A 27,601-nucleotide genomic window follows, 5' to 3' on the forward strand; every position below is an offset into this window, starting at 1 on the left:
TTGGCTACCAGTCCTTGGCCCAAATATTCTCCTGCTAGAGCTGTATTGCTTGCCAAGCCCTCACTGTTTTTACTTCAGGAGTTTGCAGCAGACAGACTGTGCCAAATCCAAAGAACTTTGTCATTAAAAGAAAAAAAAAACCTAACAGTAGCAAGTGCTCTCCATGCTTTGCTAATCTTGTCAAACTGTACGGGCAATTACAGTTAATAAAAATTTTCTGAGGAAGCTTAATGACCATTTTAGAGCCAGACCAACTGTGCTTCAGGTAGACTGGTATGAACAAAGCAGCAGGGAAGAAACTATCTCTTGCTGTACCTTGAGCCCCTCTCAAACAAGAAAAGGACTCCCCAGGGAAACTGCCCTACTTTGGATAGCAATTTAAGTAGCACAGATCTACCCAGGAACATCAGCTTCTCTCTCTGCCTGCCCAATGAAAACACCCTTTCTACCAGCACCTGAGCTAGTAACCACAGAAAAAGCATGATCCTTCTCTGCATGAGCTGCTTAAAAGCACTTGAGGTCCTTCTTCCAAAAGAATAAACAAAGTTCACCAGCTCCAAGAAGAACATGTGAAAAAACACTCACCCTATCCCAACTCAACAAAGATAGAGATGTGCAGTAAAATGCCCTGCTCCACTACACTTGACACCTACTACTGCATGTGACACCTACCACTTAAAGCAGTGGCTCCCAGATGGGGCAATTAATAGTCTAGGTAAGTATCTTTTAAGATGTCTAGCTTGGAAAAATCATAGTCATATCCAAAATTCTTTTGGTGAACAACTGACATCAAGTGAAAATTTACTGACTTGGAACTCATGTTTCTTTTTAGGGATAAATGATCACAGAGAACCAGACTAAGAATTCAAATATGGGTGCCTTCTTTTTGTATTTTTAAGGCATGGTCAAATTTTTAAGGCATGGTCAAATCCTCCTGAGGCCTTTCACAGGCTGTATATCCATCCAGCAAGGCTAAAGGCAGTTCCCATGGTAATCCACCCCACCCCTGGGTTTTTCAGACATTCAAATGCATTCAGGTCTATTCCTGAGAAAGCTTTTCTAAGGAGCAAGTTCCCTGTCTGAACCCAGCAATTAGATTACCAGCACTTACAGACACAGACAAAATTGCAAAATCCACCTCCAGACTACTGATGCCCCAAGCAGGAATGGTGATGCATCCACCATGGCAGAAGCATTTGAAACTCCACAGAGAGAGCAGCCTGGAGGAAACAGTGCCATCAGGTTTGCTGAGATAGGCATCTTTTGATTGTCTCACAACAATTAAGAAAACCTTAAAGTTAAATAATTATGAAGGAGAAGAGCAACACTGGGCCACCCTTTATGATTCACAGATCTCAACTAAACTATAAAGAACAAGAGATTAAGCCTCCTAGAAGGACTGGTAATTTTGTTACCCTATTTATACTGTCATCATGATCAACTGTGATTTGATTTTAATTTTTGAATCCAGAGGAATTATTTATTCTGCTATAAAACTATAAATATAGCTTAATTGTTTGAGGTTGACATCCTCACTAAGAGATAAATAAATCTGTGGCAACATATACAAACAATTCAGTGAACACCTAGCATTACATATTAGCACCCAAAAAGACACAGTCAGATTTGAAAGTTCCACCAGAAGACTTGGCCATTTGTTGTAGCTTTGAGTTTTCTAAGAAAACCAACACCCTGAAAATAAACCTCCATTCAACACACACCATATGCACTAAGTTCCCAAGATAACACAGCAGCAACACTGCTCAAGGGATTTGTCCTGGTAGAGAAGAAACAAGTTTACATGAAATGTTTCAGGGATTGTCGGCAACCACCAGGTGTAAACCAATCACCTTGAAAGCTCATCTCATCTTAGACTGGGTGTCTCAATATTTAGCTCTGTTAAAACCTCTACAGCAAACCTAATCACATGTTAAGAAAAACAGTACTGTTTGTAATACAGTCTCAAGAGAAAAAGCAGAAGGACAGGTATTCACACCAGAAGTTACAGAAAAAAATGTGGGTTTGTTTGTTAAAGACTTACTTTGAAAATGTCATCTTGTGCACGTCAACTGTTGGCATCATCAACAAAAATACATTTTTTCTTTTAACAGAAGTAACTGAAAAGACAAATAACTTAAGATGTCATTACACTTTCTCCTGGATTTCAACCACCACATGTTGCAATAAAAGCAGTGACAGAAAGAAAACATGATTAACTGATGGCCAGTCTAGAAAAATGCAACACTAAGTAATGGTTTCACCTTCAAATCAATGGTTTCACCTTCAAAAAATTTCCAGTACCCTCCTGAAGGAATTCAGCTACCTGCTACAGTCAACAGGTTCCCCTTTTTCAGTTTTCTTCTCTTATACCATTTTATGTGATGGATTTCTCCCCAGACTTCTACATTGAAGTTAGAGTTCTTATTTTTCTACTTCATCCTAAGACACTTCAAACACACAGAAGATGAGAGATGCTCACCTAGGCATATGATTTCTTCTCTAGTAGCACAGTAGTGTTTCTTTTTGCCTTAACTATGCTGCTCACACCTACACACTGCAGCAAATGTAATTTTTCAGACCTGTTCTTAGACCAGATGCATCTTTATTTTCTTCTTAAGCTATATAAAACAACATTAGACTGTCACCTCTGTCACACTCCCTCCAAACCATCGTTTGCTGAATTGTCTACAAGGACTTTGGCATCAGTACCAAGACTATTTGTGCTGACCAGAACTGCCTAGGTGAACACTTTGCCTCTGAGACCACCAAACACAGCAGTCCATGGTCTGTGCCTGGCCTCCTGGGTTCTGTAATAAATCTCTTTAATACTGTATGGAAGGGATACTCTAAAAAAAGTGTACACTAAGTAAAAATAAGCTGTGTCTTTGGTTTTGCACGCCAAAGCAAACAAGATTAGTACTCCACAAAGAAAATAACCAAGTTATTTACCACTTTGGAGTTTTACCAAGTATTTGATACAACCAAGATAAAGCTGAGGATTTTAGCCTATTTTCATTACAACTTGTTTTTGAATAATTGAGTCTCAAGACAGCATTATTTTGCACAAAACAATGAAAGCTCCAATACCTTTTCTCTACTTTTGGAGTAGAATAATTCTTAATCATTTCATTTCACAACAGTGATCAAAACAAGATGAAGAAACAAGTATTTTGATAGCAAGGTCTCTGTGTTCAGCGTTTCATAACAATTTTGTGGCTGCAGAGATGCTGTGTCATTCCAGACAGAGTGTATCTCAAAATGGAAACCTATCCAGAGGGAAAATGAAATGAACACAGAAGAAAGAGTTGACTCTACTGCTGTACTGCAGCCCAGCCTTCCTTAGTTCCATTGGTGAAATGGCACTGAAGTCAACTGAAGCCCTCTGCACACAAGGGACCATAAATTGCCATGAGGACTGATGAGGTAACGTCTTCTCCTAGGGGAAATAAGAACAAACCAGCTCCCAAGAGAGTCCATCAGGGCAGGAGGGGAGGAACAACAGGAAGGAGGAAGAACTCACTGCGAATCTGGCATCTTTAATTCAGAAAAACATCAGAGCTCTTGCAATTCCCACAAACTAAACAAGGAATCACACAGTTACTGTGGAAAAGGGGGAAGGGTCCAGCCAATTCTGTTTAGAGAAGGAAGTGAGGGGAACACTGAGCCAAGCACAAGAGGAATTTAATTTGGTGGAGAATCTACATTTCAATTTAGCCATTGAACCACTGCAGGTCATGCCAAGGGACATTTTTTGTTCCGTGTTTGTTCTTTACCTGGCAATAGGAAAATAAGCCTTTCCCCTGCTCTTCACTAGAAGGATCTTACAATATGTTGGAAAGGCAGGTCACTGTCACTGCTGAATGACAGTGCCCATAACACAACCAGCTCACCACGTTCCTGGAAGTGCTCCCACCAAAACCCCTGCCATGCTGCTGTGCTTCAGAAACAGTGGTTTAGACACTGCTGGTCGGTCCAAAAGATCCTCAATTCGAGAAGGGAGAGGAAATGAAATGCTGCGTGTTTAGCTCCCAGCTGAGTCTGGAAGTTGTGGAAGGTATACATACCACTTCACAAGGAAAGGGAACAGGAAGCCATGAAAGAAAAGAGTCATTATGTTGAAATGGTAACATTTTCTTGAGGTTACACAGGCCAAATGAGCATATCCCAGAAAAATGTGAATCAAAGCCTTGGTAAAGAAACAGAAAGCAATATAAGTGACAGCAGATAGAAAAAAAAAGGAAAAAAAGAAAAAAAAAAACTTTAGAAGAACAAAAAGTATCATATATAAGAAAAATTCTAAGCGCTTATACACAGAAATAAAAGAGTGCAATTAAATTTGATATCAGGAATTAGATAATAATAATTGAGAAAGCAAAAAGAGGTTTCTTTGCAAGGGCCTGTCCCACACACGGTGCTGGCAAAAGGTAAGTTCAAGACGGATTAAGTCAGGACTGACACAGCACAAGAGGAGGGGAAAAAATTGATTAACTAAGAGTAAAAACGTTGATTAACTAAGAGTAAAAAAGTTGATTAACTCAGAGTAAGGCACCATGTTCTCAACACTTATGAGGGGATTAAGTATTTAAGGGTTGAGCAGAAAATAGAAATATGTAATGGTCACTAATGGTCACAATAGTCACAAAGCAAGCTATTCAACCATAGGTACAAAATGTTTGTAGAAAGTATTATACATGGCAGAAAAGAAGAAAAAGACAGACAGAAAAGATTGCTGAAGTTCAGTACCAGAACAAGTTACTTAAGAGCAGCCACACAGAGCTTCTGACAGACCTTATGACAGGCATAAAGGAGGATATGGCAAGAAAGGAGGGAGGACACAGAACAACCCTTCTCTCCCAGACCCAGAGCCACCATTAAATTTCCTCATGTGTCTTTGAGCATGTCAACTCCATTGCTTGAAGGGACTTTATGTAGACTTTCTGGAAAGCTCACTTTGAAGTCTATACCAAAAAGTTTAAAAAAATATAAATTTCAAGATAAATGTAATATTTACAACCATATGCACCCACTCCCTACCCGAGGAGATGGGAATAAACCCTCAGTAGAGTGGTAGAGGGGGAAAACCCCCCAAATTTATGTGTCTGTTGATAGTAGCAACATTGGATGAAGCCAATGGGAACTAACCACTTTAGATCTGCACCTGGCTGAAGGGCAGAGCTGTGCTGACATGACAGACAGGCTACTTCAGTTAACTGGTTTGCCAAACCCACATACAAATTTGGCACAAGTTAGCAAAATGCAGTCTTAATGATCTGGCAGGGGGGGAAAAAATCTCTTCCCTGAATGACACAAAGCCTTGAGCTGAGAAAATGTCACCAGTAACATGACTAGTCCCAACAAGCTGTGGGGATGGCAGGTTCACCAGTAGGATGTTCTGGATTCCCATCTGCATAAGACAAGATTTTCTGCAACACCACCTCTTCCAGTGTGGACACCATCCCATTACAGCAGTGCCATGCAGCACCAGGAGCTCAGCAGAGCTCCAGCTGAACCTGCAGAATCCTTTTACTCCAGGCAGGACTCCAAGAACATGGTCCTGGTATCACCATGCTCTTACTTAGAGTAAATGTAAGGAATACTCAAAAGCCCCAAATGACTGAGATTGAAATGATATAAAAATACAGCATTAGGATTAAAAAGAATCAGACACCACCACTTGAACAGGAATGGGAATGCTAAATGGAGTTGTAGGTTTAATCAAAACTTCCCCCAGAGCAGTGGGCAGAGATGACACAAGCTATTAATAAGTGAGAAAACTGACAACTCTGAACACACTGGCAGCATTTAAGTTAATATGAGAAGGGGAAAAAAAATACCAGGGTAAAAAATGAATAGACATTACTAGCTATCCATTCTAATGTCAGAAAAGAGATTTTTCATTTTACCAAATAAGTATGATACAAAGCAAATTCTTTCCAGTAGGAAGAGGTTTTTATTTCACTTTCCTTTGAAAGATAAGTAATGAATATTCTTGTGATTTCTGATGAGACAGACACACCATAACCTACCAAATATACAAAATTTACCTGCCTACTTCAGATAGCTATGACAATAAAACTACCTCCTACATGAAGACCATGTAACCAGATTTTCTCTCAATTTATTATCCCTAGAAAGAGCCTAAGAAGCCTTAACATCTGCAAGGCTATTTTGTTCTCCTAGCTAATTAATTACTTCAATTAATAATTTTTCTTATCCTATAAGCCATCAAAAAACCCAAAAAGAAAATCACATTGAGTGAAAGCTTTATAAGATACAAACTCTGGAGAGAGTATATGGGTATATTATTCACATGTGTGTACATTCACATTCATGTAAATGGCTTGTATGTGGATGTAAGTATGAAAACACTTACACATGTATGTCTATATTCTGGCCATGTTTTAGAGCAAAAGCATCCTGACAGAACCCAAGCTCTAAAATTGTCAGGTTGCAGACAAGGGTTTCCAATGGAGCACCAAGCTCCTGGAGCCCTGGGAAGCCAAGACAAGCCAACTTGAATGTGCACTGGCAAACAAAGAATAATCAGCTTAATAGCAATGGCTCCAGCCTTGGTTTCCAGCGGGTAAATCCGTGCCATGAATATACTTCTTGCTGCCTCTGCAGAAGACAAGCTTGAGGGGGTACATTCCATGGCAGCTTAAAACAAGTGAAGTCAGGGCTACCAGTGAGCAGCCTCCCTCATGCCAGCTCACAAGTTAATCCAGCAAGCTGACTCAAAGAGCTACATCAGTCACAAACCGACTGCACAACCAAGTAGATTAAACAAATGCAGCAGTAAACGACAGCCAAACAATCTTCAGGCATTTCTGGTTCCCAGCTCTGGCTCACTGTGGGATCCTGACAGCCATTAGAAGAGTGAGTTTGAAAAGACAGAGGCTGGGAAGACAAGAAAGAATCTCAGTACCTGCAAGGCTTTGGTGTTACTTGCCACAGAAATGCACTCTGTGTCATCCTCATGTGAGAGAGAGAGCTCCACTACTTTCAGCAGATCCATGTTAATGTTCTCCAATTCCACTTTTACTGTGACTGAACCCACTTCTTTTGGACAACAAAGATAATAGCCAGCTGGGCAGAGCACTGAAGAAAGGAAAAGACAGTCTACAAAGTATTTTACTTCTAAGATTTTGAGAAAGCAGGTAATTTAAGGTCTGGCATGGAGCAAACAACCACCTAGAGTCTATGGAGCAAACAGTATGATGGATTTCTGGTCTGCTTCAAACCAAACACAAAGAAAATAGGCTACTTGTGTATTTATTCCCAGACTTGGCCTCGAGTGAAGTATGAACAGTCATACAAACTACCCTAAGCAGCAGGCTTAGGGTAGCAGCTACAGGCAGAGGGACTGGGTCAAGCAGCCAGCCATGGTAACCTTCTCTACATGCACAGCTGGAAAAAGACACTTTGTCAATAATCTTTAGCTGCTGTTCTTCTGCTTTGTGTATTTAGGTTAAGGCTCCTTGGGGCACTGACTACTTGTACTTACAAAGCACTCCCACCAATGGCACCATTTAGCATAACCCCAAAATGTTAGAAGAAAAACAGCAAGGGCCTGGGGGAGCTGGCACATTTGTACCTACGATGTATTTAGAGGATATCAGCCTTTTGTACTCAACATATTCTAGAGGCAAACACAAAATTTGCCAACTTTCTTCTTTAATATAAGTTTCTCTTCTGTCTAGAATAACTCCATACATACCAGACCTTAAAAGAGCCAACAATAAATTACTAACAGCACAAAGAAAAATAGCAACTCGCAATAGAAGCATTCAGACAGATCATTTTCCACACTTCTTCCCATCCCCTCAGTTGCACTGACAGACATGTCTTTATGTGAACACAGGAGCATGCTATTTGAAGCTTAAGGCTCTGAAACTGTAAACTTTTCAACATGAAGATATGGTTTATAATGAAAAGTTCTGAAGTCAACTCATGCTTAAATATTTACAAATCCCTAGTGATAAAGACCAAATACACAAACCCACACAATGTTTTTTTCTCAAAAGTCACCACATAATCTCACCCAACATTTCTAGGTTTTAAGGTGTATCTTCAGTTCCATGAATTATAAATCAAACAAACAGTTTAACAACCTTCAGAAGATATTTTCTAGATGCACAAATAGTATTTACTACTATGAACTTCTTAGAAATTACACTTTTCCCTGTATTTCCTGAAACTTGTCACTAAGACTTTATTTAGACAGCCTGTCAAAGACTTCTCCTCATACACACAGAAAATAACTCTTCTGTTATCTACTCCTGCAAGCCTAGCATTACCAGCCAAAGTGGAATGATCCTATTCTGTTGTCAGACAGAACAGACATTAGAACTACAGCTTCTGTGATTTAAATGAAATGTCATTTTCATGTGCAATTTCTTCCTTCTTGTTAGGAATAGTTTTAGTCTCTGTTGACTCTACCTTCTTTTATTTAACAAACATAGGTATATTTTCTCAACATCTGATCAATACCTCTTCTTTCTATTGTGCCCTGTCCTTTCTCTCTCTCTCCAGTTCTGTTCCTTACACATATTCTCCTTTTCTAGTATTTTCACTATGACAGAAGTTGACCTTTATAACATACAGCTTTTGAAACTGGATAAACTGTTTGAAATTTCAGCTTGAGAAACTGATAAGACTGAGTATTCCACTGTAGTACAATTTAAGTGCATTTTGAGTAAAAGCAGGATCACAGCTCCGTCCACAGACAGCAGAAAATAGAACTAAATTTCAAGTTAAACATTTAAACATAAATCAGAACAAAATGTGCAGAATTTGGAATTCAAGGAAGCCCATTTTCCTGCTGTTGGAAAACCTGAAGGATGTGGTTACATGTTGGTGGTTCAATTTATTTATCAACATCTTGTCCCAAAGCAACTGATCTGCTTAACACCCATCCCACTTCACCTTAAAGAAACAGTAATTCTATTTTCTGGAACTACTCCAGCTGTGCTTTCATGTATAACAACTGACAATTGAAAGGGAGAGACATTTCAAGGAGGAAGTAAGATTTGTATATTCTCATTTTGCTACCTAAATTACAAAAATAGGTAAATAAGTAATAAATAGCTAAGTAAGCACAAGGTATGACTGTACAGAAAAGCAGTACCACAAGCTGAGCCAAATACTAAGCACTCAATAAAAATGCCTTACTTTGGTGGGTATAACAAAATGATTTTTGTAAGTGCACTTAATAATTCTGTTAAGCTAAGATATATAAAAATGCTGCTACTGGATATCTACTCCAGAATCAGGCAGGTTCTACATCAGGGCAAAAGCATATTAGGTAATGTCTCTTTTTTTCCTTAGGATCTCTAATATCTACCTTGTACTGAAAGGTTTGTTTTCTTTCTTTTCTTTTTTTAACCAAAATTGAACTGGAGATCACATGTCAATACTGAGGTGTACATATATATATATATATGCACTGAGCATGTACATACACAAAAATTTATATCCCCAACATTGCTCCCAAGTTAATTCATGACAAATTCTTGGCTTTGAAATAGTGAAATACTTAAATCATCAACACAGTCTTACTTTTTTTTTAATTATTCATCATGCCATGAAAGCAATTTTTCAGTCAAAGTAGACAGCCTTTACAGGGGAAAGGGGGAGGAAAATAAAATGAAAAAGAAAGTGGGAAAGCCACTATCAAACAGCTTAGGAGCCTTTAAAAATTTCCAAACCAACTCATCTCTCTAAGGCAGCATTTGCTAAGAGTGTCACTGTATCCACTTTTATCTGTGCCAGTCACTAAGCAGCACATTCAAAGATATAGTCCCAAAGGCTTCTGAAAGACCAAGACCTGAACCTTTACCATGAAGCAGTCCCCACTTCCCACCCACCCACCTCTTCTACTGCATTACCCCCCTATTGCTGACTTAAACAGCAATAGACAAAATCAGTGACTGAAAAGAACATTCTGCCTATTTTAATGCTAAATCCTCAAAATCCTCACCATGACTCAATTAGAAAGATTAGATGATCATTGGTTGAACCCTCAATATCATGGAAGTAAAAGAAAAAGATTTAGTGTTAAACAGCAGCTGTATTTTCACTTAGCTATGCAGACATTTCATAGCCACTTTGCCATACTGGCTTATGTCTGGGGGTTTGAATAAAAATAGCTAATGTGCTTGCTTGTTACACCATGAAATGAAGTGCACAAAGCAATTGCCAAGACTGGTTTTGCCCATGAAAGGCAATGGTCATTAATAGCTTGTATTTGCAGAAGGCTGTCAGAGGAGCAGTGTGCCTGTGCTTCCTCCAGTTTTCTATAGTTTAACCATACATGAGGCAGCAGGAACAAATGCACTACACATTTCCTCATTTCACAACAGGTCATGCCTGCAGGACAGATGACAAGTCATGCAAGCCTCAGTTGCAGAAAAATATTCAAATCCTGTAAACTTGAGGGGGTGGAAAGGTGTGTGTCTCTTCATGGAAACAGTATATTGGGAAAATGTGCAATGACAGTAATAGTTAATCAGTATTTCATCACTTTCTTTTGCTGTCCAGACCAGTACCTTGGAGATTTGAACTCCTGTTCTTTTTCATACCTGTTTTTCTTGAAGGAAATAAATTTCTTTCAGTAATATTTAGACAGGAAACAGGCAACAAATGGACTACTCATACAATCATGTCTGGGCTGGACAGGCAAATTTTTCAGGCATCTTCAAATAGGTCTACCTGGAAATCCCAGCAGACAGCAAAGTGAGCCACACTGAGGAAACAGACTTTTTCACCTGGATGAGAATCACACATGGATCTGTGTCCATGGTTATTAAAAGTGTGGCATTCTCTCTCTAACATTATGAATTATCTAACAAGCAGAACAGAGGACTGAGAAGATGACAGCATGCCCACACTGTGTCAGCCATGAGAAGTCAGGGATTTTCAGCAGCTGGACAAGGAAAAAAATAGACCAGGAAAATCAGACCTATTCAGCTGAAAAGTTACATGCAAGAAAAACCAAAACAAAAAAGTGACATTCTGAGAAACAAACAATGTAGCAGCAGATAGTACAAGTACAAGCAGCTCTCTTAGCTTTATTAGACTTCAGTGTAAGTCTCCTACTAGGCAGGAGAACATGAAGTTTACCAGCTCTCATAAGGATGGCGCCTTCAGCTGCCCCTGCCTTCCTGAGACAGGACTGTGAACATACAGACCAGTTGCTGGAGATGACCCTGCTTCAGTAAGGCCTCCCAACACCCACTGTGTAAAAGCTGGAGAGCTTTTAGGAAACTGAAAGGACATAGGAGTAGCCTGGGAGAAAAGGGAAGAAGGTTCAGGGTCCTCTTGCTAGGAGAAGAGACTTACCATCAATGCAGAACTCTAAGCAGACTATGGGAAGAGAGTCTTTCACAGCCTATCCTCAGTTTGGAGCACACCTGCCTTAAACACAAGGTCTTCTGACAGGTGGAGAGAGCCCTCCTAAAGTGGTGACATCATTTACCTTCTGCTGATCTGGATTCAGTCTATTGCATATTTTCAAACTTACCAGAATCCAATAACATGTCAACCCAATGCACTAAGATTACTGCTGTACTCCTCTGCTGTAAGCTGCAATAGTTTTTCTTCTTGCTTAAAAATTGGCAAACATTTATCAATCTTTGTAGAAACCAAGCTGAAGCTTATTCTGTTTTCTCCCCAACTGTTCTTAGTAAGAGGCCTCTACCTAAATTCTCTTAGTTTGGAAAGGCACTTCTGAGTATGATGGCATTAGGATGACATGTAACACAAAGTTTCTTCCCTCTCCACCTCTCTTCTCCCACAGTTTTCCAGAGTTCAAACAGATTCTCATGAAAGTCAGGGAGAGCAAAGCTGGAAAGCAAGAGAAAACAGTGTCCCAAGCACGAATTTTCAAGTAGGGAGGTATGAAACCCCAACACCTAAGCACTTGTAACAAAACACCTGTGGGAACTGGCTAGGTGATAGGTGCTATACCTATTGCAGGTGACATTAACAGAATGAGCAGAAAGTAACCCCATGCCTGTTCTTCAGGTGATTTCAATCCACCTCTGACATTAAGGCTTGTTTCAGTGGCAGGATGGCTGAGAGAAGCCCTGTGAAGTGTAGTTCAGACTCTTTGCATGTATTTGTAAGATGGTGTTTAGAAGATGGGTGCCTGTCCTGCTTGAGGGGCTGCACAAACTTAGTGAAATATGCACTGTGGAGAAAGGCACACCCCTGCAAGGACCATCTTGCAGGTAAAACCCCAAGTTCTGCCATGGGATTTGAGTCTACAAAATCTGGGATGAATGATTCTTACAGCTAGTAATCAAGAAGCAAAAACAACATGCATGCTATTAAAAGTGTGGCATTTATATCTCTAACACTATGAACTATTCAGCCTAAACAGAACTATAAAGCCTAAACATGCTTTCCTAGGGGTTCAGTAGGAGCAAAATGCAGCACTGAATCAATTTTATCCGGAATAGCGTGGGAGGAGGGAGAGTTCCTTTCCTATTTTGAGAGCAACATCTATGCTACACATGCAGAGCCAAAGCCTTCTAATCCAGCAGGCTGAATACATACTAGTTATTCAAACTCAAGAACGTGTGCATAAAAGGAATTTCATACAATTAGTCCCCGTTGTCCTCCTCAGTTCATGCTCTCTGTAAAGTTCTTATTCCAGTGTTGCTACATTACACACTCAGACCCATCTTTTTGCCTCCCACATTGCCTTCAGTAATGTAAAAACATTAGATAAGCAGGCAGGGATGTGTAAAAAGAGAGTATCTGTACAGCCACTGATCTATCATTTAGTCAACAGGCTCCATTCATAGACCATTTTAGCAAAGCAAAAATCAAGTGAGGCAGAATGAAAATGGGTAATGCTATTTCAGTCTCAATGTTAGGAAATGTGTCAATTTTCTGCCAAACTAATGTAATGGAACACAGTTCCACTGTGATTTTATAAAGATTTTTTTCATACTATTTTAGCAGACCATCACTCTGACCAGTGTGCAAAAAGATCTTATGGAGAAAAAAATTACATTTATTCTCAACTAATGGAAGATTCCGCACATCTCTTTTATACAAAGATACAAACTTTTGTATCTTTATTTGCTAAACAAATGACAGAAGTTTATATCTTCAGCTTGAAAGCAAAGAAGAGTGCAAATGAGGAGCACTGAGCAAGGAACTGATCCTGGTTTATGAGAAACAGCATGAAAACTAACACAGCACAGGGAAAAATTAGTTCCAAAAACACACTTAGAGAGAAGCTGTGTAAGTCACTGGCAACATAAGTATCATATTGTAACCAGGAAAGAGAAGAGATAACTAAATTCCCCTCAAAGAAGAACCTTGTTTCAGGAGTTCCTTTGATACCTTCCAGCTTGGGACAGTGAAAGTACAGAAAAGCAGCACGAAGGGAGCTTGGGAATGTTCCCACTGAATCCCTGCAGCCCCACTGGAAACCTCCCATCACTGAAACAACACTCTTTCCCCTCTTTCCTAGCTTCCCCAATTATTAATTTTGGTGGGGTTTTTTTCAGCTGCTGGAGCATTTCATAGGGACACAACATGGAAGGCTGCCAGCCTTCCCAGAGCCAGCTCTGAGTAGAACACTCTTGGCTCAGCAGCAGACCACAAAGTGCAGCAGAAGGAAACACAGGGCCTTGAACTCACACCCATCTTGCTCTTGCCCTCCATACACACCCCCTAGACCCAGGTCTGCTCTGAGTCCTGAGCAGTAACTCACTGGTGCCCAACACCATCTCTGCTGGAGACCATGGTACCTGCCAGCAGGCCCTACCCATGGGCAAACCAAGAACTGCTCAGGTTAAAACTAGGCAAATCTAGAAGTTAAGATGCCAAACTTGACCATTAATATGTATTTTTTGCTTCCTTCAGGAGTTACAAGAACTTACAGAGTAACTATAATAGAGCTCGTTATTTGGAGCTGACAAGACAACACCAATGCAAAGATCAGGCATGGTGGAGCAGAGAAGTGGTGATAGGAGCTGCCCTGTTGTCCTCAGACAGCAGGAATACTGCAGGAGTACAGGGCATCCCAGCCTCCTCCCTTGCTCCAGAGACAGTTTGATCTCCATTGGCTTTAGTATTGGGGTCAGGATACCATTACAATAATGATAAATTCCTGGGGATAGGGTCTCCCAAGTAACAACTATGAAGCAGCATGGACTTAGTGTTCACTTCACTTTCTTGCCAATGACCCCTGGTCTTCAGTCAATTAAAAGCTTTAGTCTAGAACAACATCCTGACACATACCACCAGGCCAGCCATCACCAGTGGCTTTTGATTTGTGCAGAAATAGAGGCCATGTATGCAACTGGCAGCCCTAAAGGATGATACACTTCCCTTTGTTTATGAGGGGAATACAAATAAACCACAGATATACTAGCAATACTGATATGTACCTATTAGTATTTAAAATATTCTACAGAAATCCTCCATGTCACAACGCTCATTCTGGAAGCCATCCCTAAGGAATTGTAGTGAAAGTGAATGTGCCATTATTAGGGACACACTTTCTTCCCTGTTACCAAGAAAACCAGCTTCTTGAAAATTCTTAAATAATCAAGGATTTAGCATTACACAACCATGCACAAAATACTACAAGATTGCAAGAAGCATTCAGTCACTATCATAACAACAAATCCATAGGGGCAGATTCAGTGGAGTCACAGACCAAACCCATGTTTCTTTCAAAGGCTGGAAAAAAACGTGGAAAAGAAAAAGGAAGGGATGTGTCAATCCTTCCACACCTCATCCTTTGACAGTAACTACTCTATGCCATCTGGCTATTAAGGACTGTCAGCACTTGAAGAATATCCATGATGCTTTCCTGACTGCTTCTACAGAAAAGAAAAAGGAAAAAAAAAAGTCCTAGAAAATTCAGCTGACATACTACAAAGTGAAAGCTATCATCCTGCTGCCTCCTTTTTCTTTGGGGGGAAAAAAATACTTCAGCTGTACTTACTGTATTTCTTAGCAAAATTGCATTTTGAAAACAGTGAATATTGCTGAATTGGTGTGAGGATTATGGCACTGAATGTTAAAAACCCAGGTGACGGAGCAATGCCCTCACCCCGCGTACACCTCTTACCGCCCAATGCGTTGGAGCAGAGCTCACTTGAAGATAAATGCAAGTAACAGAAACCAACATCTAACTTGTGTATTTGACATTTCTTACGAAGGCCGGCCTTACAAAGAGAGCCTGAATTCAGTCCCCGAGGGCTTCGGCGGGCCTACGTGAATCTCTTACCTGATAGGCAGAGGAGCGACTGGCCCATCTCACACCCAGTTGCCAGTGACTCCGAATGACTTCACTGCCGCTGTGGCAGCAGCACAGGGCTCGCAGGGCAGAGCTGATTTGCCAGGGAAGGTGCACGGGCACATGGCAGATACAACCACAACTCCTCCCACGGGCTGAGGGAGGGCTGGCATCCCGCCGGGGCTGCCTTGGGAGACAGAGCTCCCAGCGAAATCCATTTAACACATTCCTGCACAGCTTCTGCCGATACCGTCCCTATGGTCAGGCCAAGCTAAAAACAAACACCCCTGCCCGGCCAGCTGTCTTTGCTGGAAGAGGAGCGTGCATTTTTACAGAAACAAAGATAACTGAGCTCGCTATCTTCTACAGAAGTTTTTCTGGTGTGATTTTGTTCCATTACATCTGCTTGGGTAGCTAACAAAAGCAGAGCTACTGGAGCAGGAATGTACTCAGGTATCTTCATACAACATGTTACATTTTTAAATGCTTGGTTTGTTTTTCTGGACCTTCCCATATGTATTAAACCAAAGCATTTCGAAGCTACCATCTGTAGCACAGGAACTGACACATTCTCTGCTGCTTTTATGTATTTGTTCATTTAAAAAGGGACTTTAAAATTGTGTATTAAGATTTACTAAAACGCTATTGTATTAAGCAAGCGCAACAAATGGAACTTACTACAATTCAGATATTTCTTATAGATTCCATCCTCACAAAATATTAATGAGCATAGTCAATAAGTGCAAGATTTACTTGTGAGTATCACTATTCTTTGTATCTTTTGTCATTAAAAATGAAAGCTAAAAATACATGTACACCTCCCTGCTGCATACTTCAGTCCACATTCAAGCAGAAACTCCCAGACAACCAACATAAACAACTGTGATGAATGTTTCAATCTCCAATGGGCAGTGGGATGAACACCATAAAAAGAAATTAAGACTTACTATTTTCCACCTCCCCTCAAAACACAAGAGTCTAAACCAACTCCTGTTTGGTCAGTTGTGACTTTGTAAACTCTGTATCTACCAAACCACACACTGCTAGGAATAGCATAAATCTCAGAGCAAGGATTACAAAATCATTCTCAGATTTTGGTTGGGGTTTTCTCTTTTAAGAACCCTAACAGACATCCCTGCAAAGAGAAACAGTTCAATCTGCTTTTAGGTTTCAAAACTAGCACAGATCTATTTTTTCTGCTGGGTATACACTGAATGTTTGAACAGAAGATTAGTCATAGGTCAGACAATATAGCTTGTTATCACTACACCCTTCATTTGAAGGAAAACCAAATAAATTGGGTATATATTTCAAACAGCTGAAACGATGGTAAAAGAAAGTAAATTCTCCTGGGTTTCCTTTTCTAAAAAAAAGAAAAAAAATTAAAATAAATTTTTAAAAAATTTAAAATCCCAGCTTCTCATCTGACATGTAACCAAATGTTTTTTGGCCGCTGAAAAATCCTGCCATTGGTCAGGCTCGGCAATAGGCACATCCCCTACACCTGGTGATGCGCGCTCAGCCCCGCATCCCGGCCCGGGGGGGACCAAGCCGGGAGCGGGGATCTGTCAGGCCGCGTCCCGGCGCCAGCCCCGGGCCGGCAGCTCAGGCGAGCGCGATGCCAGGTTAACAATTTGCCTCCCTCCTGGACGCCGCGGCAGCCCTCCATTTTGTCAGCCGCCTCAATTTAAACGTTTTCCAAGGCGAAGGCAGAACTTCAGCATTTCTTCGGGAGCCCTCCGGGGCTTTAAAGCATCCCCGACCATTTTGCGGAGCCAGCGCTCCGGGCTAAGTTTAGCAGGGCAGCGGCGCACGCCGCGGCTCACGGGCAGCGCCGAGCCCCCCGCGGGGCAGCCCGCGGGCTCCTTCCCATCGCTTCTCCCGGCAGCGCCTCCTCCCGCCCCGCGCTCCGGCGGCGCCCGGCTTCCTCCCCGCACGGGGAGAGGCAGGTGGATGTCGGGAGGAGGGCAAGGAAGGGACGGGAGGCAGGAGCCGCCGCGGGCAGCAGGGTGCCGGCAGCAGGTAGGGAAGGCACCGCGGGGCGGCCGCCGGTGCCGTGCGGTGCCTGTGCCGTTCCCCCTCCCTCCGGCCCCCGTTCTTACCACCTGCGGAGGCGGCCGGAGCCCGCCCGGGCCGGGGCAGCGACCTGTCCACTGCGGGCGCTCTCCTCCGGAGGTGAGGGGGCGGCGGGGAAGGGCATGCGGGAGGAGGGAGGGAGGGCTCCCGCCGCCCGCCTCTCCCTCACCTCCCTCCCCCTCCTCCTCCTCCTCCTCCCCGCCCAGGCTGGCCCGGCCCGGCCCGGCCCCCCCCGCGCCCCTCGCCCCCCTCCCGGCTTGGCTTCCGCGGTGCGGCCCCGGGTCGGGGTCCCCTGCGCTGCTGCGGCACTTACTGTGTCACCCCTGTCAGTCTGGCTGCCTGTTCCCTCGGCAAGGATAGGAGCAATTGCCCACTAGCCTCGCCGCTGCCGCCCGAAACAACTTTGTCTTCTTCCAGTCGCTGGGAAAGCTCCTCTTTTTCCTTCTTCTTCAATAAGGGGGGGAAAAAAAAAAAAAACAACCAAAAAAAAGTCCTCCCAAAAACAACAGCCAAGCCTCAGCAAATTTAAAAATTAGAAAAGAAAAAATATATTCGGCTTTTTTTTTTTTTTAAGAGTGGGAAGCGTGAAGGTGGGAGGGGAGAGGAGCAGAAAAAGGAAGCATTTGGAGCTTTGGAGCTCTTTTCCCTCTCCTTCCCCCCTCCCAAGATGGCTTGAAAAAATTAAAAGGGGACAGTGGTGAGGGGGGCACACACACGCCGAAAAGCTCGGGAGGAGGGAAAAAGTTCGGGAGGTTGGGGGTTTTTCTGTGTGTGTTTGGTCTTTTTGTCTGTTTGGGGTTTTTTTGTTTTGTTTTTTTTTTAAAGCCTTAGAATCCCAGAATGACAGAAGCGACTACAAACACCCGGGAAGAGCAGGCACAAGGAGAGGAACGAGCGAGAGAAAAGAGTTTTGCTGGTCAGTAAACTTCAAGCTGCTGCGATGAGGTCATTGGTGTAAATATAAAGCGATGGCGTCATTTGAAACCAATCCCAGTGAATGAACTCAGCCGGGGGGTGAAGGTGGGGGGAGAGGGTGAAGGAGAAAGAGGAGGAGCAGCGAGAGAGGATCCCTGCGGGGCCCGGCGGCAGCGGCGGCCGCGCAGCCCCGGCGGCGTGAGGCGATGGCGGAATGAGGGGAGGGGGGGGGGGTCTCACTGTCCCCAGGGGAAATACGGGCCCCGCTGCCCACGGCCTCCAGCGACAGCCGCCGGGCCGCCCCTGGGAGGAGCCGCGGAGCGATTCAACCGAGCCGCCGGCACTGCCCTTCCCCGCCCTTCGCCCGGCCCTCGCACGGCTCCGGCCTCCCCGCAGGCCCTCCCCGCCCGCGGCCCCTTCCCCGCGCCGGCCGGAGCCCGCCCGGCGTGTGGCGCCTCACGACGCCTCGGGCCCGCAGCCGTGTCCGCTCGGCCTTGTCCGCTCGGCCGCCTCCCCTCTCCTCCCCTCCTCTCTGCCCTGCGCCAGCTGAGGGGGCACCCGTGAATACTGCCCTGGCCTTTGCTTTCACGGTGTGCCGCTGTGCGGTGCGATTCACAACCACCTGGGTGTGAAGGCGTCACATCCTCCTGTGGTAGTGCTATGGGATCGTACAACCACAGAGTGTTTGAGGGAAAGGAGCTTAAAGTCATCCAGTTCCAGCCCCTGTCACTGAGGTGGGCAGAGCACCCTGTGGGTCATGTGGAACACTGGGGGCCTTTGCCCTTTCAATAGCCTTCTTAAGCTTAAAAATCTGAAGCCACACATTGAAAATCTATGCAGATCCACAGAAGTAGATGTTATTTTTGCCTGACATGTATCTGTTTGGGCTAGTGCCAATCCGAACTGGCATGGTACATCCTTCAGGGGCTGCATGGGTCCTGTGTGTCATGCATCCCTCTTCCAGACAGAATATTCTGCAGTACACTTTCTCCCTTAGGGACATCATTACTATGGGGAACCTGCTGGCACTGCTGGGCATGCAGGACAGCTTGCACACCAAAATTCAAACTCCAGTCCATCACCTCTGATGGCTTTGAATCCCTGTGCCAGAAACCCTTGGAAGACAGCACCAGTAAGAGGATTAACTGCATGGATCCTTACATTCTTGGTGGCTGTCTCTTCCAAAGTGCCATCGGAAAAGCATGTGGCTATCGCTCACAGTAAAATGGTTTGGGTGTTTGGTGTTTCAGGAAGAAGGTCATTCAATAAATTGTATGGGGGGGAGAAGGCTCTGTCCTGTCAATATTGACCAAGAACCACCTGGATGAAGGCCCTCGTGCTAAGGAGTTGTGAGCTGTGTCATGAGAACGCCTCTTTGGCACTTGTACTGAACAGTCATGTCCCGTGTGAGGGAGTGCAGAGCAGGCAGGGAAGAGAGAAGCCCAAGCTCCACGACAGAGACAAAAGATCAAAAGCAGTGAAGAAATTATGGTAAAGCAATTAACTTTGGGATGTTCACTGTTTTGCATATGTCCCTTTCCAGTAAATGAATAGCAGTTTTGCCCTTCTGTCTCAATAAAGCAGTGGCCCCAAAGATGCCTTTCTCAAACCCCCAAAGTGCCCACAGCATTAAAAATCTGCACAATTAACTGCTGGTTAATGGAGCTAGAAGTGACCCATTTTGCCTAAGGGGATCAGAGAGCGTGCCAGAGGAACTGGAGGTGACAGCCAGTGCCCCAGCTCTTTCAGTCCAGAAAATTGCAGGAACAAACAGTTCCAGCATGGTTATCCTCACAAAGAGAAGTGGGGAGCAGTGGAGAGAGGTGCGTGGTAAGGAGGAAAGCCATTTCAATTCTCTTTTCCCTTTTCGCATCTCAACTCAGTAACACCTTATGTAACAGGTTTGGGTTTTGTTTAAATTGTGAGGCTGTGAAAATTTCCTGACTGTAAAACTGTAACAATAAGAAGTACTTGTCATCTTTTGAAAATATTTTTCTTTTTAGCAAAAAAAAAAAAAAAGATATATGCAGAAAAGCCTGTACTAGCACAGCAAATTAAAGCTTTTTCAGTATAGAGTCGGGATATTTCTTTTCCTAATATAATAAAAGATGTGACAAAACCAGTAGTATCACAATTAATTCCTGCACATTGAAATTATTACTAAGAATAACTTTTCCTTTTCAGCCAAGCTTGAGCCAAAAGTCTGATTTGGGAGAACATTGCAGGGTGAAACTGAACAGGTTCATTGCTAACCTCAAGACACAAACAGGAGGAGTCAGGAAGGCTCAAACACAGCAGCATCAAACCTCACTTCATTGAGAGTAGGAGCTGCATCCTTTGCCTCCTGTTTGCAGTGGCCAAACTGTGAGCTTGTTGGCAGCTGACATCCCTCAGCTGGCCATGGCCACTTGAGTAGCAGCAGAAACTCCTTTGCATGTCAGAGTTTTAACATCACTTAACTCTTTTTTTTTCCCCCTGTCAGAGCCATCTGGGAGAGAGAGTCCCTGGCTTTGCTGGTGTCCCTGGCTGCTGACCTCCTCTCCCCAAGTTTTTAAAGTCTGTCAATTCTATGAAACGTATTTTGCTGCACTTCTGGTGATGCACTTTTTGGCCTAAGTTCACTGTTTTTGAGAAAATGGTACTGAAAGAGTTAAAGTTAGTGTTCCTTTCTTGTGCCTCCTTATGAGGCTTATGAGATAAGAAGATCAGAAGTGTCTATATGGGGTGAAACAAGGGCAAAAGACATTGTGGTGGCTATCCAACCAGCTATGCCACAGCCCTTGAACTTTGACACTCCCCCCTGTCCTACCCGTTCAAGCCTCACTTCTGGCAGGAGTGGCTCCACGTGTGTCACCCCCTGTTCCTGGGGGCCAGGGAGGGGCAATAGCTGCGTACTTTCAAGAGCTGGAGGTCATGCACCTTTTTTACAAAGGTTTCTCTTTCTTTATTACTAAAAGCTAGTGCAGTTTTTTGTTCCTTTTCCAGCTAATGGACTTTGTGGCACTTCATTTGGTTAATCAGTTAGCAGTGATTAAACAGGGGAAAGATAAATGACAGCCTGAGTAACGTCATCATGGTTTCTGCGTGGTGGAAAGGAGTGGTTTGCCAGGGAAACCTCTTGTGAAATAAGTGAGAATTGAACTATAAGCACGGAATTTACCATGCTTTAAAATCCCCTTGTGGGTGCTCACTTCCTCCAGAGGCTGAAGTGGAGTTGTTGAAGAAGTTGCCATTCCCACACAGCTCCCAGTCACCGTCATGGCTGTCTTCTGCCAAAGGCCTCCCCTCCCTACCTGCAAGCTGCTCACTCAATCCCTCCCAAATTAGCTTTGGCCAAAGTCAACCAGAGCAGCTTAAGAAGTTTAAATAGTAGAAGTCTGTTGCACTGGTTTGTTTTGGCTGAAATGGATTAGGGGAAACCCAAGTCACCAGATGGGAAGTGAGGTGATGACTTTTTCATGGACAGCTTCAGGGGCAGTGGGAAGTTGGGCCTAATCTGCTTTCAGAGCAGGCTTCTGTACCAGACATAACTGCTAGCAACTGTTCCTCAGGGTATTTAAAAGTAGAAGTGTTGCTGAGATACTCACATTGAAACATTTGTAGCATTTTTAGATACCACTTCCTTTGTTGGCATGGAGAGCAGGGTGCAGCAGTCAGAGCAGCACAGGTTTGTGGGAGAGCAGCAATGGGAACACGAGGATTTGGAAACCAGCAGCTATAGGAGATGTAGGACTGAGGGTGGGGAAAGAGCAGAAGAGAGAAGCTTGTGGCTATAGATCAGTGGGAGATCTCAGAGCTCAGTCCAGAGAGGAGGGATTTGAGCAGCATGGGAAATGCCGAGATCAGAGACCTGGGGTGGCGAGCAGCAATGCTCAGGGACAAACAGCGATTCTTCCCTTCCATGTGTGCATCCGAGCTTGGAAGCTCCATCCCTGTGGAAAATGGTTGAATGAGAATAGCCTCACTAGTCTGACACTGCAAGTAGTTTTCGTAGCTCTGCTTCCCTGCAGCTTCTCCAGGACTGCCAGATTCACAGCCCATCCAACAATCTGGGGATGGTATGCAAGTGGAGGGATCTAGGTTCGATGCAGATATGGGCTTTGGGCTGGAATACAGGACAAAATGGAGCAATATTCTTGTTGTCTGAGAGAAAACAGTGGGTGATTTGAAGCAATGAAAGAGAAAAGAAGAATTACAGGAATGGGAGCAGCAGAAAGTACAGAGAACAAAGGAAGGAGAGCATCAGCTGTTTGCTTCCCTGTAACTTCTTACTTCATAAACCCTGTAACCATTACTCAATAGAAATGTACATTATTTCTATCTCTACAAACCCCTTTATTTTTCTAAGCCTTTTGTGGGACAGAGTAGCATCATGAAACCATGTTTTATGGATGTAAGATTGAGTTACTGACATGAAGTAAGTCATCCAAGGTAGTATAGCAAGATGGTTACAGATCAGAGAAATTAACCAAGTTCTCTTAAATTCCAAATCTAACCACTAATTCATCCTTTTCCCTCTCCTCTCTTGCATCTCAGAAAAAAAAAAAAAGGTAACTTTTGCTTTACTTACCTGCACAGGCAGTTATTAAAATTAAGCACTTGCACAAAAGTTTGTTGGTTAGCTTGCAATTAAGCGACACACACACACACACAAGGCTATAGGTGAGAGATATAACATAAGACAACGTGAAAAGACAAAGGAAGAAGTAACAACAATTTCTGGTTCTATGGATGGCCTTTATCAAGCTTAGGGGGTTTTGCTAAAATTCTAGTCATCTTGGAAAAAGAAGTTACTATTTTCATAGTCAAGCCACTTCTCTATGAAACAGCAAGATGAAGTTTCGAGGAGGCATTTGAAATTGGAGATCATAATAAATATTATTTACAGAAAAGGAGCATAATAACATGTTGTCATCAGGAAACAGAATAATGAAATACTGTTCTCAAGAAACATCAAGTTCAGACAAATCTATAGCAACTGAAAAACTTAACTAGTAACATTTCTCACTTTCTAATGTATCCAAAGAGAGAATATTTAAATAAAAAAAACAAAAAAGCTGATACATTAAAAAAGATCACAAACACATTCTAGAAATTAAGATAGTTGTCACAATAAACACCCACCTCACTTACTTTTTGCTCTTACTCACTGTTAGTCACTTGTCTGTAGGCTGGTACACTTCTATGGAAATGAACTGCTAATGGGCTGTAAGCACAGATGGTGTAAATCATCATTGCTCAACTCACACTTCAGTTGCTATCCTAATTTATACTATCTGAGAATGGCTTTGTGTGTTCATGTTTTGTTTGTGGCCAATGATGAATCAGAAGTAAAATGTATTTGCGTTTATTATGAGGGCAGGAGAAAACGTATGAGGTCTTTGACAATTCATAGCCTCTTTTTAACTGCTTGAGTACTTCAAATTATGTGGGATATAGTAATTACCAGCTTTAAATAAATTTTAGACTTCCTGTTTTTCTAATAATAAATATTTTCTTAGGAATACCAAGGATATGATAAAAAAAGTACAGCATTCATAAAATGCTTTAAAGTTGTGATATGTGAAATGTCATCTGGCTCAATATAAACCATTAAGTACAAAGTTACTGTCTTGACAGCATGCTAAAGTGAGCTCACAACCAAGAAAATAGTTTAAAAGTCTCAATGTAGGAAGAGAATATACAACCTGTGGTAATGAAGACCAGATTATTTATGTTTATTTATTTTAAAATACTTTATTTTCAAGATATGTACACAGGAAAGGAAATCTTCAGACAGTTTTAGAATCTTTAGCATTTCTCGTAATACATTTTGTTGTTTCTGCCAACTTTTAACATCTCTTGACACTTACAGGTATCCTAAACTTTGTGGATTTGATACACTGCTGTTTATTTAATTCTAAAGTGCAGTTTGGGTCTTGCAGTAATATGCCAGTGAAACTCCATTGTTATTCAAATGGATTGTGAAATAGATTTAGATTCCATGGGGTCATTAAAATGTACTTAATCGATAAAAAAAAACCTAATAGGAAAAAAGAAAAGACAGTCAAACCCATACTGGACATGAAAAATAAACTTGAGTTATAAAAGGGGAAAGAAAACGAAGTTAATTACAATTTGTTGTTGCTGTGGGAAAGAAGGGCATGAGCACCACAGTGACCTGCATTTATAAGCTCTCATTCATATAAACTTTTAAGTGGATAACACCCAGAACATCAATATTTTGGCCTAACAGTAATAACATTCTTAGGATAAAAGACTGTTAGCTCTGAACAGAGTCTTATTTTGTTGAATGCACTGGTCAGAAAATTGTCAGTCTGAGATTAGCTAAATTGTCAACCATAGAGAGCAGAGTTTGTTGAGAAAGTCAGGTGAAAATATCAGGTTACAGAGAAAAGAAGCATGTGAAAATTTCAGAGCGTGTCTTTCTTTCTTTTTTTTTTTTTTTTTAGATGTAAGGTGGAGGTGAGGTGAAGGACTGCTGGTTTATTTTTATATTGCCTCCTTGACTACCTTTCCATGGTCAGGAACAAGCTGGCTTCTGTGTGTTAGCTATGGGTAGAAGTCTTTTAGTTCTGCAGGGGAGTTGAAAATCTTGCAAGAGCATATCTGCTTCAAAGCAGTTTGCCATTTGTTCCCCTTGTAGCCAGGGAAGAATCATGATTGTATTAAAAATGTTTAAAACCCTGGTTTACATTCAGCCTGCAAAAAGAAGGGGAGAAGATCAATGAAGGTGAAGCACAGGGCTACAAATATAATGTTTTATTTTCTTTGTGAAGGTCTGCCTCAGACTTCTCATGACTTATTTGAAGCTGCTTGTGCTTACCTCAGATATAAATTTGGCTTGTTGACTCTCCAGTCACTAAAAATTGTTTCAATCCATTGATGAAATGATGATGAGTTCCAGATAAAGTTAAGCTGAAGAATGTGCCTCTTCATGACCATTTAAAATCTGAATGGGATATTATAAAATCAAATAGGGCAGAAGGTTTTTTAAGAGGGGGAATTTCAAGTAGAGGACGTGACTTTCCAAGACATTTTTTCTCAGCAGCTGTGAAAGCTCAGTAGAACTTCCTAGACAGGAACATATGAGGACACAGTCTTTTGTGAGCCAGTCAGTGGAGACATTTGTGGGAAAATGGTGGATGCAACTTGAGTTCCAGAATATAAAAGGAAAAAGAAGCCCCTGTTAGGAGAGCCTGTCTAATTACTAAGTTGCAGAAATTATATGTTTATTCATCTGTTATTTTGTAGTAGGACCTACAATTAAATGATGTCAGCCACAGTTTAAGAAAAATGGCTATTATAACTGATGATTCATTGAAAATACCTTCTTACCATCTAATGCCAGCAGGACAGCAGGCTGCAGTTGCACTAATGCTGAAAGCTGAAAAAAGAGCAAGGTCCCCCTTTGGTTAACAGCATGTGAGCAAAGGCTTCAGCCACAGGAGAGGAGATGGCAAAATAGGAGCAAGGCTGCCCAGCAAGTGGTAGGGAAAGAGTGAACCAACATCTGTCAGTGGCATGGGTGTAGAGAGCTTGGGAAGGTGCCTTGGCTGAGCCCCACCAACATCAGGTGATGTTCTGCCTCACAGTTTCCTGCCCTCAGCTTCTTACTGTGTGGTCCTGACCCTTCCCTTGCTGTGGATCTGGCACTGTTATAATGCAACATGAGCCAGTCCTTCTTGCCAATCCAGCAGAATTAGAGTGAGTTACTCTTTTTGTCAGTCATTCAGTTGACATCTGTTGTCTGACAATAGAGAAAAGCTCTTTAGAATGAGCGTGGTCAAACACTGCAACAGGTGCCTAGAGAGGCTTCCCCCTCCTTGGAGATAGTTAGTGCTGGAACAGACAGGGTCCTCAGCCACCTGGTCTAACTTTGGAGCTGGACTGAATGTTAGCTTGGCTCTGCTGGGAACAGGGAGTTAGACCAGCTGGCCTCCAGAGGCCCCTTCCAACCTGATTTGTTAGAGGGGGCACTCATGATTCCTGTCTCTTTTATTTATTATTTATTATTATTTATTATTTTACATTGAGAAATCTTAGTTCATCAGTGTCCCTGGCTGAAACTTTATCTGTCAAACATCAGGAGAGTCCTGTCACTATTATGAAATTTCAGTATAGGAATTTCTGTGTTTAAATTGTTGTGAGCAAAGGGATTTCAAGAGGAAGTCAGTTCTTTTCAAATATAGATGCTGTAAGGTTAATCTTATTATTGCTAAACCAAATATTCTAAAGTATGTTATTGAAGATGAATTTATGCTGTAAAAATTACTAAAGTAACATGTACACAATTAAAGTTTACAAGCAAGCTTAACTTTATGTTAAAGAGACTGCAATAACCATACAATAATACACAATGTATTTTAACTGATTCATCTCAGTGGGTGTTAAAAACATACTCAGATCCTGTCTCTGCCTCTCTGAGGCATGCCTGTGATGCAGTAAGGCTTGTAGATTTTAGAGGACAGATAAAAGTTGTTGTTGTGCTTAGCAATTGGATACTTTTATGGTAGCAAATCACATTTACATCCACAGGGAGGACTTTTTACATTCGTATAGGTGTGAAAAAAGGCCCAGAACTAAAATGAGTCAAGGCCATATATAAGTAATTTAAGGAATGAAGTTTAAAATCCTTCAACAACAACAACACTACCAAAGTCCTTAGTAACAAATGGAAAGGCGAATATATCTTCAAAAAAACCCAGAGTCTTATTCTGAATTACATACCTCACTCTCCATGGCTGTTCATAAGTGGACAGTGTAGCTGCACAGGGTATATTTACTTCCAGTTAAATGTTTCTCAACATTTCTAGAGTGATGCAAAAGGGCTGTATTGTATTAGTTTCTTCTCAGTTGTGCAGCCAGATTGTGAAATGTATAAGCCAAAACATACAAAGACTAAGAAACAAAGCCATCTGGATTGTTTATGAATGATTTGTTATGTCAAGGAGCTTTATAGTTTTTTAATAATTTTTAACTTTAATAATTTTTTTCATTTATTTTTGCAGACTGCCAGCACGACAGAATCAGGGACATCTGTCTTTTCTGCAATCCATAAGGCACTTGTTGTTTTTTTTCAGTGGTTTACACAGGTATGCTCAAGTAGTTTGAGATTCTTGTCTTTCAATCAGACTTTTCAGCAGGTATGTGCTTCCTAATGGCACGTCCATGTATTTTGATGGGAACACAGCTATAGAATGCACATTGTGTTCAGAGAGGATGGCAAACCACACTGTACATTGTCTGACACCAGGGATTTGGACCAGAGAGGTGCTGGACAGATCATGCATGATTACCCCACAGTGCCCACCAGACATATGTGTTGCAGATAAATTTGCCTCA

At 42.2% G+C, this 27,601-nt stretch overlaps 2 protein-coding genes across 6 annotated transcripts in view; one reads left to right on the forward strand and one right to left on the reverse strand.

Annotated features, from left to right (window-relative positions):
* Positions 1-18,182, reverse strand: part of DUSP16 (dual specificity phosphatase 16) — a 61,010-nt gene extending 42,828 nt beyond the window's left edge. For 2 of the 5 annotated variants that reach the window (XM_077178258.1, XM_077178260.1), the window contains exon 1: positions 17,655-18,182. The gene's annotated coding sequence lies outside the window, so the exon portion shown is untranslated. Of the gene's footprint in view, positions 1-15,256; positions 15,326-17,367; positions 17,516-17,654 lie in introns of those variants that run through there. The other 3 variants (XM_077178257.1, XM_077178259.1, XM_077178261.1) reach the window with 3 other exon arrangements.
* Positions 16,592-19,297, forward strand: LOC143694005 (uncharacterized). The gene is made up of 4 exons (XM_077177962.1): positions 16,592-16,604; positions 16,743-17,287; positions 18,167-18,257; positions 19,254-19,297. The coding sequence occupies exons 1-3, from the start codon at positions 16,592-16,594 to the stop codon at positions 18,170-18,172; spliced, it is 564 nt and encodes a 187-aa protein (XP_077034077.1). The 3' UTR covers positions 18,173-18,257; positions 19,254-19,297.
* The last annotated feature ends 8,304 nt before the right edge of the window (positions 19,298-27,601 follow it).

Source organism: Agelaius phoeniceus, chromosome 5, assembly GCF_051311805.1.
Source record: "Agelaius phoeniceus isolate bAgePho1 chromosome 5, bAgePho1.hap1, whole genome shotgun sequence".
NCBI classification, from domain to species: domain Eukaryota; kingdom Metazoa; phylum Chordata; class Aves; order Passeriformes; family Icteridae; genus Agelaius; species Agelaius phoeniceus.